Source organism: Chenopodium album, chromosome 10, assembly GCF_948465745.1.
Source record: "Chenopodium album chromosome 10, dcCheAlbu1.1, whole genome shotgun sequence".
In the NCBI taxonomy this organism is placed as follows: domain Eukaryota; kingdom Viridiplantae; phylum Streptophyta; class Magnoliopsida; order Caryophyllales; family Amaranthaceae; genus Chenopodium; species Chenopodium album.
The window spans coordinates 10,415,371-10,432,844 of NC_137843.1; the positions used below are offsets into that span (position 1 = coordinate 10,415,371).

Consider the following 17,474-nt stretch of genomic DNA (forward strand, 5'->3'; position numbering starts at 1 on the left):
GCATGGAAATTTTAAATTACTCGTACCAATCAAACTAGGATGTTGTACGTTGAAATGCTAAATTTATTAAGTTCTCCACTTTTCATGTTGATTGCAAAGTCTTTTTGCGGCTCCTTTGTAAAATAATAAATGGTAATAATGATAATAAATTTATATGAATAATTGAAAGAATAGTTTAATGTAGTCTAATGTTGGGCCAATTACATGTTCATATTGTTCGTGTGTACCTTCACATAGCTCATCTACTGCATATGTTCTCTTTACTATCTATTGACATTTGACACAGTAAGTTACTAATATTTGTATTTCTTTACCATAATAATTACACGGTTATGTGTCGCTTAGACTTTTCTTACGAGTTACAAAAAATACTTGTTATTTCTTTATTCGAAAGATATTTTAAATCTTTTTTAAGAAGGTAAGGTAAATAGAAATTAGCTAGAGCAATCTAGCTTCTCTCAAAATTGTAAATAATATGCCCCATAATATGGCATGGCATGACCAATAATCCCTTGCATTGTTATCCAGCGGAGACAGATGACCGATAGATTGATGGTAGCTCATTTTACTCAAAAATAACCATCATGCGCAGTATTCCAACTATGAAGTTCGCTTTGCCATTGAGAATTTGTGATTGCATGCACTTGATTCTCTTACAAACTTACAATTATCACCAATATAATACAATTTCAATAGGTTGTAAATTTTGTAAAGCTTGCAATTGATTCTCTTACAAAACTACAGTAGGCTGTAAATCTTGTAAATTAGTGCATGACAAACTTAGAATTGAATACAATCGATCCCAACCTTTCCATATCATGAACTTACAAAAGAAGAAAGTGAGGTTTGTATTAGTATAAGAGTATGTATAAAAAATCTGGGTAGTGAAATTTGATTGATTAAACATATTTGAATTAAAAATACTCAATATATATATAATGGACAGATGGAGTTATATATATATATATATATTGAGTAAATGTAGTCCCGTTTACTGCACCTTATTTTTGCTGAAGTGAATTATTTTTGCTGAACTAAAATTATTTTTATTGAACTTAAATTATTTTTATTAAATTGAAATTAATTTTACTGAACTAAAATTAATTTTACTTAATATTATTTTTTTAAGGTGAAGTGAAATAATGATAAAAAAAAGATAGTGGGAAAACAAGATTTTAATTTTGGGAAATTAATTAATTTGAATTAGAGGTTTCTATATATGTATATGTGAAAGTCCATATACGCAAGATTTGTTTTGAATTTTTATAGTTGGAGTCATATAATTATTGTAACTTAGCTTCAAGTTTTGTGTGGAAGTAACAAAGTTCTAATAAAATAACTACTATAAATGCAAATTATTCTTCCTTTTTTTACAAAACTTCGACATTATTGTACGTATATCTATACTAAAATTGTAAACGATGACGACAAAAAAAAAATAAAAAAACTCCGTACTCCGTAGACCGTAATAGTGAACCACTATCTCTGACTCTCTGTGCATGCTTTTGGATGTAAGTGTTATGAGCCAAGTCGAGTAACTCTAAATTTAAACTTTACTAGACTCGTATCAGATCAGTCTATCACTAGGATATTGCTACATTTACTATTCTATTTGAGGAATTAATTCAAGCATGAATTCACAAATCACAAACAGGGAATTTTCTTACTGAATTAGGGATGCTAGATAGTTGATGGCATATATTTGTATATTTTTTCTTCAAAGAAATAGGGGTAATTAATAACATGGTAGTTGTTGGTATAATCAGATCGATAACTAATGGATGCAATATTTTTATTATTATTTTTTTTCCTTTTGGTTGGTAAGGAGAAAGGTCCTGGTAGGCCGGAACCTCTTACAGGTCCTCCCCGTAGGGTTAGCTAACTAGACACTTTGTAAGGAGGAGGGAAATAAGGAAATTCCCACACCAAAGTGCTTATAATGGGGTTTGATCACAATACCTCATGATTGTGAGATGCAAACCTTACAACTAAACCAAGCTATACTTGGTGGATGTGATAGGTTAGGATCTTAGGATAGTCCCTCTCTCATACTCATAGCCAATTGAAGTACTTATACCCACCACCTAAACACCACTCATGACAGCAATGTATTCAAATTACAGATATATTTTAATCTATACTAGTTTTGTGCCCGTGTGATGCCCGGATTGTTTATTGAAATTTAAGATTAATTTTTAATCTATATGTCAAATTTTAAAATATATCATTGATACAAAATTAGTTAGGAATTAATGTGTTTTTGTGACGATTTAAACTATGTAGTAGGCATGTAATGACTAATAATAATAATAATATTGGTGAAAATGTTCGATTAAATATATTAAAAAAAATAGCAAAATAAGCATGAAATATAAGAAAATTCTATAAATTAGCAAAAATAAATTAAATAAAAAAAGTAATCTAAGCCAAATGGGTTGACCCGAACCCAAAACCTTGGGCTAAGGTTGAACATTTCTTGACCCGTAACCTGAAATAATGACCCTGTCCGAAATGACTCGTGACCCAACTCGATTGACAGGTTTACACAATAATAAATTATAGTTATTTTGACTTTTACCACCTGCAAAAAACGAAAAAAATTTATTTTTACCACCTCTATATATATAAAAAAAATTTATTTTACCACCACATAAAAAAAAATGAAAGTTGGCTTTTACCACCAATCACAGCCAACTAACGGATTTCGTCCATAAATCCGTTAGTGGGGCCTACTATGTCCACGTGTCACCATATTTTTTATATGGTAATTTATAAGAGTCATAATCTAATTATGATAATTTATGAGAGTTATAATCTAATTATTTTTTGAATAAAATTATAATTCAATCTGTACATATGAAATATTGGTACTTTATCGTAAATAAAACTCTAAATTAACAATTTTATCCTAAAATACTATCCAAATTTGATTGAGAATAAAATTCTAAACGAACTTTTTTATCCTACAAATTGAATTATATATAACTTTATCTTACGTGGCGCGACACTTAGCGAAAAGTTAGAACGCCAAGTGTCGTTGTCTCGTTGCCTGGCTAAAAGTTTAGCTTTATATATTAGTTATAGGAAAATTTGACATTTGCTACCAGCGAAAACACCTTGCTTCACATTTACTACCGCTTTAACTTTTTATTTTATTTTACTACCACCCAAATCCCAAAATTATAGATATTACTACCTTTAGCCTTGTGTAGTTACCATTTCCGTTAGTGGGGCCCAACCACCGTCCAGCCACCTTCCAGCCACCGCTCTATCTTCAACCACCCTCATTGCCTCCGTCCAACCTCCATTTCCTCATCAATGCCGGTGCGTAAACGATCCTCTGGCGCCGGCGACCTCACCCATCCATTTACCCCATCAACGCTACCCCAAAACCACCATGACCAACCTGTCCAACCCACACCACTACAACAACGACGACAGACACAAACGCCGGCTGTGCATGGAATTCCCCCTCAACGCCTCCGTCGCGATCCCTCATCCTGACCCGAACTCTCGGCGTCTCCCCGACCAGCCACAACACCCAAAAATCCGTTTCCCTTTCCCCCAAATCGACCCCTTTCCCCCAACCGGAAACGGCCGATTTCCCCTTTCCCCAACCTGAATCGACCCCCCCTTCTCCCACCCAAAAACCAACACCAATACCTTAAACCCATTCCCCAAAACCACCCTAAATGGGTTTTAGGGTTTCGAATTCACACGTTTAGGGTGGTTTCGGGGAGCGTAGACTTTGGGAAATGGTGGTGGTGGAGTTCGCCGACGTCGGGGGACCATTTGGGCGTTGGCACGAACGACGAAAGCCGGCACATGGAGGGGGGATGGTGGCTGACGGGGAGGGGGAGGTGGCTGGGAATTTTTTTCAAAAAGGTTTTTTTTTTTTAATAAATTAAATTATTATTTAATGTAATAATGGGTCCCATTTAACGGAATCTTAACGGATTCCGTTAAGTGGTAGTGATATCTATAACTTTGGGATTTGGGTGGTAGTAAAATAAAATAAAAAATTAAAGCGGTAGTAAATGTGAAGCAAGGTGCTTTTGCTGGTAGCAAATGTCAAATTTTCCTTAGTTATATGATATGATGTATCCCATGCACCTATACAGCTGTACTCGCTTAAACTTTAAGTATTAATTAAAGGAAGAATTGTCAAAAATAATCCCAACTTTGCTCCGTCCGCCCAAATAATCCCAACTTTCGATTATTTTTTAATAATCCCAATTTTATACTTCATCCGCCCAAAACAGTCCCAAGTGACCGGTGACCCGTTAAACAGGTAATTTTTTATTTTTATTTATTTTTTTTATAAAAAATTGAATTAATATTAATATTATTATTTATTATTAACATTTAATTAAAAATAAAAAAAAAACCCACCACATCCACGCAACACTGCTCCAGGCTCCGGCCGGCGCCACCCCCTCCTCTCCCCTTGCCGGCGCCGGACCCCCCTACATCCTCATGTCAACCATTAATCTTCTGTTGCTTAAACTTGATACTACATTGGAAATTGGAAACCAATTGTCTCCATTTCTACCTCCTTTGTGCTTAACATCATCAGCGGATTCAACCAACAATCAACGCCCTGACCTTAAAACCTTAACCAATTCACCGTCTTCCGCCTTCGTAACAAACACGAGTGAGTGAATATGGGGCATGTATGATTTTAAACCAACTACTTATATCTAGTAACCACTATCCAATCAATATGACCGGTGTGTCTTTTAATGTCACATATATTTTTTGGATAATGCTTACTTGTTTATAATTCTTTAAATTTATATATACTCAATTATGTTAGATATCTTAATGAGGAAATGTGACATTAACGTATCAACTAATTAAAACAATTCGGGAGAGTACATGAATTAGTGAGAATTAAATTCCTAAGAAATCAAATAAAGTACAATTAATGGCCGCCATTAAGCAAGTTAGAACAATATCTTTTTCAACTGTAATGCTGTATAACTTTTAACATATAAGCAGGAAGTGAACTGAATTAACATTTAAAAGGAGTTGTGGCTCACAAAAGGATTGTACAGATTAGACTAGACAACAATAGGTACTAATTAATGACTATAACATATTCAATAATTCTTATTAAATGGAAGTTATTAGTCATTTTAGCCAGCCTTTCATTGATTAAGCTATGTATAGCAACTTTATCTGATAGTAACATTTATAATTAACCACTTTTGGCCTTATCTACTACTATTGAACTAACTGAAGTGATTGTATACTGTTTAAGTGACAATATTTGTTCTTGTAGTTATATAAACTTATATTTACACTAATGAAGTATCAAGTATTTCTATTGTAAGCTACTAAGCTATAATAATCAATATATCCAGCTCAATATGAGCTTATGAGCATAATTGAAGATCAAAGGATAAAACAGCTAGCTCTGTGCCTTTCAGATGTATGAATAAGGGTCAAATTTCATTTAGTTCAATGGCGCGTTCTATTCATTTATTTTTCACGAAGTTGAGCTTTTCTAAACTAACTTATCTAAACGTATTTGAACTTATTAGACTTTATTATTAGAACTAATTTTAGTTATATATTGAACTTGGTTTTTAATCCCTTATTTGCACATTAATTAAGTTGTATTTGAACTTATATTTAAAAACCTAACGGAATTTTTTAAATTCTTCGATTTTCGTGTCAAACACATGGTATTTAAGGGTCTTGGGGGGCATTTTGGTTCTATGGGACCAATTTGAGGTCAGAATTGACAAAAAATGATTGGAAATGCCTCATTTTTCATGTTTAAAAAACCTCGATTTGCGTAAAATACGTAAAACGAGGCATTTTCGATCAATTTTTGACAATTCTGACCTCAAATTGACCCCATAGGCCTAAAATGCCCCCCTAAATCTATGAAGAATATGTTTTGCGCACAAAATTCGAAGAAATTTTTTTAAAACCGATCATTTCTTGACGTTAGGTGGTAAAAAATAATTTTTAGAATTTTTTTTGGTGGTTAAATAAAAGTTTTAGAAGTTTTGATGGTAAAAAAACAAATTTTTTGATTTTTTTTGGTTGTAAAAGTCAAAATTTCCTTTAAGAAAATTGTTTTCTACAATACCATTTACAAAGCAAACAATTGAAAAATGGAAAAATCAATTTCCTAGAAAATGTAATCCATTAAAATAAATGGAGCCTTGAATTTTGAAATCTCATGTGAATTCCAAATAAACATGGTCATTATAATGAAAACGCTATGCAAATTTAATGTCATACTTTGATCATTGAGTATACTTCTGAGATCGAACGACAAAGTTTCAAGTTTCAACCACCTTAGCATGAACATTTCTAGAAGCTAAAAATGATCATTCATCATAATGGGAGACGATGATTGGTGTAATAATGACATTTATAGTTGCTATCTTGTTAATAAATGAGGAATTTAAAGAAATATTTGGCAATTTACAATTTTGCACCAACAAAGGGTCCAATAGTTCAATACACATGCACATTTGCCGCAAATGTAGCAATTCAGGCAATTTTATGGGGAGATGAATGTAAAAGTAGAAAACACTACACAAGGGACACAAAAATATACCACTACTATTGAAATGTTGAGTCAATAATGTTGTATCCTTGTTCATATAGACAGTAGTTAATGGTCCATTTCATAAGACGTCCCCGTTTCTTTATTTATTTATTTATTTTTAATTTTTTTTATCTTTCTAAAAATATAATCTATATTGCACAATTTTGTCTATAGTAATAGAGTATATAAACCAATTCTTTAATATATAATTTTTGTGAAATGGTATATGTCAAATTAATAAGATCTCTGCTTTTTTTTTTTTTTTTTTTTATTTTTTTTTTTTTATTTTTTTTTTTTAATAAGATCTCACTTGAACATGTTTTCTCTTTTATGACGAAAAAAAATGAATTTTTAAGGAAGGAGTTAGCCAACTAAACGAGTGTATATGTATGATAAACTTGACCAATTTATATAAATTGACAAAGAAAATACAGAGTATATTGATTTCGAACGTACTAAAAGATGGTCATTTTAGTGTTTAACTTAAATCATATTGCAAAAAAATATTAAGAACATTCACTTGGAAACTGAGAGTGAGGGATAACCCAAGCGGTTAGAGCTCCCCTCCTAATTTCAAGAGATATTGGGATCGATTCTCATCACCTACCCTTATAACTCTCTAAACACCAAAAACTTGAAAACTCGATACATGTAAGTGTGGGATTTGTAATAGTATGGAGTACAAATTATTGTGAGTACATTATTGTATTCGTATTTAAAAAAGTAGGCACAAGATATTTTCTGAAAGAAAACCACACGAACACAAGTTAAAATTTGTCCCTACGTAGAAATTACTGTATGAGTGGGCATATGTTACATTATTACCTGCTCATAAAGTAACACATTTGTCAATCCTGTAAATGGGTTGTTAAGTAGCTCTCACTTCTTAACAAAATGTCTGATATGTTTTAACCATCAATTCATCTGTGGACATAATTAACCTATATTTTTTTTGTTTGGTACAGATCTGAAGGCAGTGGCAGTACAAGTAATTTTCGAAAGCATTTTTAAGGAACGAGTTTATCTTTATTTTTATTTTATCAAAAATTAAACTTCCATTCGAAGATTTCAAACTTAGCAATGATAGTTTGCAATGGGGTATTTTAAATATTTAAGTGCTATAGTGTGCTCATGTAAAAAAAATCTAATGTAGAAACCTCGTCTAATGTAGAAACCTCGTCTTTTGTAACAAGTTTTAGGTTTACGCGAAATTTTATTTTTTTGATAGAACATGTACTGCAAAGACCTAAAAAAATAAATATTAAACTGATAGTTTAACCTAAAACTCTTCATTGTCTATTCTATCAATCGTATCCAAAGTTACAGACTTATCCCGTTATACCCAAGGGGGAGAAAGGAGGGAAATTAAGAATTTAAGACATCTGTTATATGGGTAAATTAGTGAAATCATGGTAAAATATTTATTATGAAGGGTTGCGACAAAATGACTTACAATGGATGGTGATAACTCTCAAAAGTAAAAACGCATATGCTCATTATTTATTGATTATGCAGCTTCCGTATCAAGTGAATCCTCACTCCACCAGTCTACCTACTAAGATATTAGCAAATTCTTTCACTACAGTCGAAGAGAGCAAATCATCAAAAACTCTGATCAAATATAAGAAGCTTAGCAACATATTATTGACAAAAATAGTGAAAGCAAGGATAAAATTGATCATAGATGTTGTTCCTAGTACATATAGTTATCTTCCTATGTGTTGCCCAGTGAAAGCAGCAATTACAGGAATATATAGTACGCAATCGATAGCTCAGCCTACAGCAAAAACATATTTCAAGAACTCATTAATTTAAACCTTGATTAACAACCTCCCAAAGAAGTAACTGTAATTGTTAAGACTTTTACATGTATGCTGTCAAGTGTCAACTGCTGTGCGTACCGTATGGGGCTGGAAACTGCTTTAGAATGTAATGCAGTACAGCAGAAATAGATGATTGAGAAAGCTGAAGTTGCTCTACCCATCTGTAGCGTATACTGAATATACGCGATTCTAAAGGGTAATAATCTGAAGCACAAGCTAATCAAATATTCAACTGTCTTTAGATGCTTCTTTATAAAATTAATGATACTACGACATAGTGTGCAGCTGTAATGTGGAAAATGGAAAAATAAGTCAATACTTCCTCCGTCACTAAAATACAAGCCATGTTTTATTTATAGGTTGTTTCAAAATAACAGGTCATTCTATGAATTTAGAAAGATTTACCTAGAAAATAATCCCCATTTAATCTATCTAAAGATAGTTTCTGTATTTAACACAGTTCTTTAATAATGACCCCCAATCAAATGTGTCCTGTTAAGAAATATAATGACATGAATAACCTGAGGTGGAGCTCCTAGTTCAAGAAATATGGGTGTTAAAAATGGTTCCATCGTCGCCTATACTAAGCATGTCTCCAGTAGCACTCGCAAGTATCCCAGGGAAGAAGTTCAGAAGTAATTTAGATAGAGTCCAGTCTGCGATCTCTTACTAGCAGAATGGTATCGCTGGCATCCCTTAGTACAAGCACATAGCTTTATTGCTAGATTTGTTATTGATGAACCGATTATCACCTAGACCCAAAAAGAATACTACTATAAACAGGTTAGTAAGAAGAGAGTTTAGAAGTTAAAATTTCCAAGGATCTCCGAGACGATACCATAGCTGCATAAAGGTGCCTAATACCAGGCAAAATCAAAGGGGAATGCATCTAGTTTCTGTCTATATATACATGCACGCACTATCAAAAAGCACCATACCATACATAAAATACTAAATTCAGCAGAAAATTATCGTCAAAAGTTTTAATTTTCCAATACAATTCAGAAGCTTCCCCTGCTTTATACAACAAATAGTTTTTGTCCCTAAAAACCAGATGAGGTTCACATTTTTTTTTGAAAAAAGGTAAATTTTTTTATTAATCATCAAAACAGCAAGTCATACACCATAGGGCGGGAGAGCCCTAAGAGACCAATAACAATATCAAAACAGAAAGAAAAAAAAAAAAAAAAATCCCATAGGGCGGGAGAGCCCTAAGAGACCAATAACAATTCATAGGGCGGGAGAGCCCTAAAAAAAAAAAAAAAAATTCCCTAAGAGACCAATAACAATATCAAAACAGCAAGTCATACACCATAGGGCTGGAGAGCCCTAAGAGACCAATAACAAACAGAAAAAAAAAAAAAAAAAAAAAAAAAAAAAAAAACAGTACAAAACTATGTACAACAGAAAGCTATCAGCTACTAAACAGGTCCTTGAACCACTTCTGCTTCCTTCTGCTGGTCTTGACTGGCATAGCATAAGAGATTCTGTGAAAAAGCTCAGACCAAAGTTCCTGGATCACCTTCTCTGGTTTCATAAGACACTTATCCCAGATTACTTTATTCCTCTGTCTCCAGATGACATATAATAACCCAGCGTAGCAATTGTAAATAACCTGCTTCTGAAATCTTCCTATGATGGTTCTCATCTTGTTGTTGCAGTCTTCAATATTCTGAGGCTCCATTTTAATTCTCAGTTTCCCTTATAAGATACTAGAGCATTTCCCGCTATAATCACATACAAAGAATAAGTGATCTATAGTCTCTTCACCATTCTCACAGGGAGGACAAAAGGAGTCAGTGAGCACCCCAATCTTGAAAAGGTGAGATCTAACTTGAATCCTTCTCCACATAATCATCCAGCACACAAATTTGTGCTTAGGGATGTTCAGCTTATTCCAGACCCAATCCCCCCACTCAACCTTTTCATGCTGAATATTCAGCCAATTATACCCACTTGCTATTGTGTAGATGAGGTTCACATTAAGGGGGCATTTGGTATAAATTCCGTAAACGGAATGGAAAGGATTTATATAAGAAAGGGAAAGGGTAATGATACACGTTACTTATGATATATGTTTGGTATCATTATGGAATGGAAACAAATTGAGGAGTTTATGATTGAGGAGGGAAACACATTTTGTTTCCACTAGTTGGACAAGGGTAACAATTTGGGGGATTTGATACCCTTTGAAAACGGTATTTGTTACTTGTAGTTCATACCAAACTAATAAAAATGGAAACACTTATTTATTTATGTTTCCTACATTACAAATTTTCATACCAAACACCCCCTAACATTTAAAATAAGCTACTCTTTTTAGACTCTAACATCATTGTTCAAAAAATGCAGCAACAATTTACCAAACCATAGGAAGTAGATGTCAATTAAATCAAATAATTTACTCAGGAAGGGGAAGACAGAGAAAGATTTTACCTCAAGATGGGTAAATATATATTCAGTGCTGACTTTTTGTCACTTAGTTTCAATTAGAATTCTTCCAGTCTCTAACCTCAAACCAATCCCATATCCAGCTTTCTTACATGACCTCTTATTGTTCTTCCATTTATGTTCCCTATTTCTTCAGGAAGGCAGCTCTGAGTTTACAACTTGGGAAGCTGATAACATTATCATTAATGTTTATCAGAGAAAGATAAAGCTGCTGAAATGCAGATGCAAAGTGGCAAGTTTGCAGGAAAATTTTGGGCTTGCAAGATACTTGCTAGTGGCAAGAGAAAAGTCAATTGGTGTCCCACTGTTGACTGTTAATAGCTAGCAAAAATGCAGCTCTTATTGATCAGGAAGATTCACTTTTGCATACACTTAGTTTTCTTTGCTTGTATATATTGCAAAACAACACCACCAAATTCAGTTGCAGCATAAAATTACAGATAGTACACCACCACCCTCAAAAGCAGTACAAAATATTGGATGGTACACCACCACAATTTTGAATGGTACACCGCCACACTCATTATCTTCTACTTGATAGTTGTAGATAGTTCATCACAGCGCCACACTCAGTACCTGTGGACTGTGGTATTCTGGCATACTGCCTAATGCTTTACTTAATTCTAGAACCTGTTAAAACACCAAATTCAAAATTCCAAATTCCAGATGAATCACTTGCCAATTGGCATATCAAGGACTTGTTTCCCTTTAATACGCACCAGAACATACTAATTTCAGCAGGGCCAAGCCAGTTATTTGAGAACGTAGATGGCTGGAACTTGGAACTGCTGAGCCACAACCAAACAAATTACACTTAGTCAGCATGTCTTCTAATAGGTTTACCAGGATTCCTCTGCTTAAGCTTTACCTTAACATTAACCCCATTATCTATAATCGATTGAAGGACGAGCTGAAGCTTTCCCTCCAACTTGTCTCCTTTTCGGGGCGTATAAATTACATCATGAATATCATCAGCCAACGCACGCTGTGCTAGGACTGTTCCCACAGAGGATGCAGCAACTCTACTTTTGGTAGACCCAAGGCCAAATTTCATGTCTTTAGAAATGGAATGTGCAACAACAACAACCTTGCTTGTTACTCGGTGGACTACACAAGCACGAACTGAACCTTTTGACACATGAATGTCTAGACAAAAAGGTTCATGGAAAGGCCCTGTGAGCTGGTTGAAAGTTGGGCTTCTTAACTTTTTCCCAGCAGATGAGCCATCAAGATCATGATCACAAATAACATAGTTCTCCTTGATAGTTTTAACAAGCCGCTCCTTGTTCACCAAGAAACAATCTTTTGAATCTGGCTTCTTGCTACTCGCCTGCTGACTGTCCTGACCCTTCAAAGACCTTTGCCTGTTTTGAGCCAAATCACATTTCAGGCTTTCTTTCTTCTTGCTTTCCTTTTCATCATTTGTACTAGATTTTAACTTCTTTCCATGATAATCAAATTTGTATTCTTCAAACTCCATTGAACTTTTCTCAATCTTGTAAAAAAGGCTTCCATAGAGTCTCATATCTTCAATCTCATCAATATCGGGATCATCCTCAAACTGATCAGGATGATCATCTACTTCCTCTAAACCAACCATTCTCAACTGTGATTCCTTTTGTTCACTCTTTGAAACACTAGACAAACAAGAAGAAATAGACCAAGTATCTAAATCAACAACCTCAATTTCACGACTATCAAGTCGAGGTTGATCCTGACAAAGCAATGGCATATTAGAAATCCCTCCAAGATGATTCCTTAAACCATTGCCATTCTCAACCACAGTTGATGAATAAGAATTCCTTTCACCCTCATCAATACAAACCCGGCTCGAAAAATATCTATTAAAGAGGGTAATACTACAAGGATTTACTATCGAATTCGAGGAAGCAATTCTTCTCAATAAGACTAACATCATGCGGTTTAGCACAAAACAATGGCTAACAAATACGAAATGTCATCAAAATATCGACTCTATACTTCAGTTACAACATACCAAATTTCTGCAATACAAATAGCATTGGAAATCAGAGAAGACAATACACAAGTTCACACATTTCATACATATTAAAGCAGGAATCTACCTTCACATATTATTAGCAAAATAATTAATTGTTCCTAGTCTTATAACAAAACAAACACAACCCAACAATTAGTTTAATTTAAGCAGTATACTTATGTTTTTTTTTTCTTCTTAATGTCAGCTCAAATTTCTGGGCAAATGATGATGAAAAATAAACAGCAATGAAATAGAAAGTTAAGGGGAAGTTATAAAGTTTTAACCTTTTAATGAAAATCTAGATTCAAAACAAAAATTTAACAAAGAGTTGCAATATATATGATTTCAATTCAAACCCTAAATCACTAATAATTGATTTACATTGTGAATTCTGAAAAAAAAGAAGTAAAATTTACCGTAGAAGAGGAAAAGGAAGTAAATTAAGGCCACTGTTCACCGGAAAAGGTTGGTGGTCGCCGCCTCGCCGGAATAAACCACCTTTTGAAGCGAGACAGAAAGGAAGAAAGAAGCGTGATTGTTATACTTTGTAAAGTTTTTTTTTTTTTTTATTTTTTTTTTTTTTGACGAGATTTGGAAAATATAGGTTATGATAAATCTAATGGTGTTTTGATTTAATTCTGTAAAACATAAGAAAACCTTTCTTCATTTGAGTTAAACAATTTGCTACTCGTATGAGTATTCTACAATTTACAATCAATTTTATTATTTCATTTTGTTAAAAAACAAAAAAGTGAACGTCAATTAGTTTAATTGGTTAAAGTTTTAGGATTTGAAACTTATCTTTGTATATATACAAGAAGGTTAAGAAAGATTTGAGATATTATTCAAAAAAAGAAAGATTTTAGATAGACGATTTATCTTTTGTATATATAAAAGAAGTTTAAGATTGAATTGAAGTATGGAGTAATTGATACAATGTTCAAATTATATATATAACAATCGATCTCATTGAAGTGTTGTACGGAGTAGATACTAAGCATGAAGTTGGTATTGTATCCCTTGAGTGGGATAGTATTAAGCTAAATTCTCCATACAGTGAGTTTATTTCATTTAGAACTCTTGTTATATTAATCAGTTCACAAATAACAATTGATTTATTTAGAAACAAGCCAAGACAAGTAGATTTGAGTCTGGGTTGTTCATGTGTGGCAGTGACGACATTATGAGCTTTTCGTTGCATCAAAAAGTTCTTTGTTATCTTTAGCTATCTAATAGGCTTGTGTATTATTGACTCCAAATGAAGTTTGAGTGTAATTTCAAATGGAATTGAAAAAAAAAACTTACAAATTCTCATATCTCTTTAATTTATAGTACAATAAGCTATACAAAAGTACAATAATTTCTTACAATTGTAAAACAAACTTATTTGAATAACTTGTAATCTAATAATTGATCACTGGCATCAATTATGGACTAATGGTACGATAAAAATACATCACTCAGGTACATAATTGATTAATGTTCAACTTGCATATATCTCATGAGCGTACTATGCACTTCATTATAAGTATGTGTCCTCATATATGTGTGAACACATAAAATTAGACATAACACTCTAAAGGAGGAACTGGGTAACGCGATTTATCCGTACAATAATCATAAATCATGTGATTTGAACGAACCCATTGATATCTTTGTGCTTGAGTAGGGTTTAGTGTTTGGTATGGAGGTCTTTCCCACCGGTTAATAAGATTCGAAGCACAAGTAGTTGGTCCGGGCACAGCACAACCCTCAATATCAAAATCCTTGTAATAAGCAAAAAATGGGGCTTTCCTCCAATCAATTTTTTCTAATCCACCACGTGTCGCCCAATCATCGGCTTCCCATAATGTTGAAAACACTCCCATTGGTTGGGATTTTGGGTATGGAATTCCCTTTGCTTCATTGTTTTTGTACACTCTAATGGGTACTTCATCCACAGAAAACCTACACATTTAAAATTAATAATTTACCATCTACCAATCGAGTCGTTTTCACTTGAATTTGACAAAAGAAAAAAAAAAAAAAAAAAAACATAAGTTATGTGACTTACACAATTTGGTGATGGTTCCATAGAATGGAATAAGTATGATAATCAGCAGAAGGATCAAACCAAAGATTAGCCCTTTGTTCTCTGTTTCCCTTGCCATGAGCAAATATGTTTGTTTGAACCGTGTACGGGTGTCCTGTTCGATTTCCTAAGAACTCGAAATCCAACTCGTCGCGTATGGTGTCTGTGTCCGAATTCATCTAACAATGGTTTAAAAAAAAAAAAAAATTATCTTCCAATGTATACAATGTATGAGATCAATTAAAGTGTAAGTACAATTAAATTAAACATTTTTTTCATTTTCAAATAAGTTGGAGTGTAGAGTTTAAGGCAACTCACGTAAAATGCAGTCACAGTTCCTGCAGAGTCACCAGCTACAAGCTTGATCTTCATGCTAATTCGTCCATAAATGTATTTGTACTTGGACGCAAATCCACATCCTATATTTAATATTTTAATTCATAAAATTTTAAGGCATATTCATAATAAGTAACATAACCTTCTTGTAAAGTTTCATCTTAAAACCAATTACTCGTATATATTATTTATATGGATGTAGCCACAGCCCACTAAAGGTATTGTACTCGGTATATAATAGGGAGTATAGGTTATATTTTTCGGTGTGTATGCTTGTCCTAGACAGAGACACTAGCCTTATGTACAGTAACGTATCCACCATCTATCAATGCTCTTAGAGAGCCTAACACCAAAAGATGTCTTCAACTCTTCATACATCATGCATGGTATGCTAATATTAAATATTAGCCTATTAGGCCACATTTTGGACTTGGAGATAATAAGTCAAGCTTGCATAAAGGGAGAGATTATAGACAACGACAACAACGTAACTTACAGCTCTATAGGTCGTCTCATTTTAAAATCAATTGATAGATTAAATTAGCAATGCAATTAGTTGTTACGTATATATGACTATGTTACCTGAATTTTTATCAAGAATAAGCTGAATGGCCCTGCCTCCTTCAACAAGCTTCAAATGAGAGTCAGCCCATGTGACTTTAAAGTCTTGTTGAAATGTTGCTGGCCTTGCATATATTGCAAGACCATGAAACAATAAAATGAGAGAAACTAGAGCAACATTTCTTATAATAAGCATGTCCATTATAACCTTTATGAAATTAGAAGAAAAAAAAATAAATAGTTAAAAAAAAAAAAAAAATAGTACCACAAATTTTACTTGGATATTAATCTATACAAGTGATGTTCTATTTATATTGTGAATCGTAGGTGCACTTGCAACCAATAGGAAAGTAGAGGGAAAATTAGATGTACTATTGTACTATATATACTGTAGTTATCTTAATTACTTATGAAATCTAACATAGGTATCAATATTGTCCCAAAACTTTCAGATAGAGTCCTACAAATGGGATCAAATGTCCTCAACTAATAACCTTGGTAGTACAATAGTATTAGTAGGAATGTAGGATAGTAAATAGAAATGTCATTGCATGCAATTCTTTTAAATAACACTCCAGTCCAAGAAACTCGATAATCGGCTACTCCCTTTTTATCTAAATATTTGCCTCATGTCTTAAATTCACTCTATTAAGGCTTATTAGAAAGGCTGGAAGAAAAGTATGAAGTGCGTATAATCGTCTCTTTTAATATATACTTCAATAAATGAAATAAAAACTTATCACTCTATGAGTTGTCTTACCATAAAAAGTATAAAACCTTTTTACTATTGGATAATTATTTAAAGTTTATCATTGTTTCACCTTTGATTTAAATTTACAAAATTCCATTTCTCTCTCTCTCTCTCTAGTGTGACTCTAAATGTTTGCCCTGTTTCTAATATGGATCTTGGTCTCCACCATTAAAAATAGGATGTTTAGTTGTTTACATGTTTCATTATTATAATCCGCCCATTTAATTTAAATGCATCCCTTATCAAAAGGGTGGTAGGGCACTAAGGGCCTGTTCCGATTTATTAAACTGAACTGAATAAAGATGAAATGAATTGTTTATGAGAGAAAGAAATTAGGAACTGAGCTAAACTGAACTGATTGGAGCTGAACTGAACTGAATAAAGCTGAAATGAATTGTTTATGAGAGAAAGAAATTAAGAACTGAGCTAAATTGAACTGATTGGAGTTGAACTGAACTGAACTGAAATTAAGCTGAACTGGATTGAAATTAAGCTGAACAGAATAGGCCCTAAGACATTAGGTTTAAAATGTTTCTTTGTCTTTTTCACTTTTTACAAGTGAATGCAAGTGGGCTAAATAGTGAGAATACGTTATTGTCTAAAAAAATAAACCGATTTTTAAAGAACAACACAAAATTAAATATAGGGCTAACAAATTAAGACGAACGGACAGAAACTACATAATTAATGAACTAATTACTCGGCCTTTCCTTTCATCCAGGCTGATCCAGCTAACGGCAACCCATCATGGGCCTGCATGTATCCCTCTTATGTTGATTCTGATTTAATTTCTTCAATTTCTCAATCTTTTATTACTTTATTATTTCATTATCCTTATCTCATTGACATTACCAAATAGCCTCTTAGGAGTTATCAAGTTCTTCATTCATTTAATTTAATTGAGTGAAAAA

At 33.1% G+C, this 17,474-nt stretch overlaps 2 protein-coding genes across 2 annotated transcripts; both read right to left on the bottom strand.

The window, feature by feature from the left end:
- Window positions 1-9,402: 9,402 nt before the first annotated feature.
- LOC145563507 (uncharacterized) lies at window positions 9,403-13,427 on the bottom strand. The gene is made up of 2 exons (XM_081623954.1): window positions 13,261-13,427; window positions 9,403-12,848 (listed from the first exon to the last, which is right to left on the bottom strand). The coding sequence occupies exon 2, from the start codon at window positions 12,761-12,763 to the stop codon at window positions 11,660-11,662; it is 1,104 nt and encodes a 367-aa protein (XP_081480080.1). The 5' UTR covers window positions 12,764-12,848; window positions 13,261-13,427; the 3' UTR covers window positions 9,403-11,659.
- A 679-nt stretch (window positions 13,428-14,106) lies between these two features.
- Window positions 14,107-16,079, bottom strand: LOC145563508 (putative xyloglucan endotransglucosylase/hydrolase protein 6). Its single transcript, XM_081623955.1, has 4 exons — window positions 15,834-16,079; window positions 15,234-15,334; window positions 14,898-15,094; window positions 14,107-14,791 (listed from the first exon to the last, which is right to left on the bottom strand). The coding sequence occupies exons 1-4, from the start codon at window positions 16,012-16,014 to the stop codon at window positions 14,407-14,409; spliced, it is 864 nt and encodes a 287-aa protein (XP_081480081.1). The 5' UTR covers window positions 16,015-16,079; the 3' UTR covers window positions 14,107-14,406.
- Between the last annotated feature and the right edge of the window lie 1,395 nt (window positions 16,080-17,474).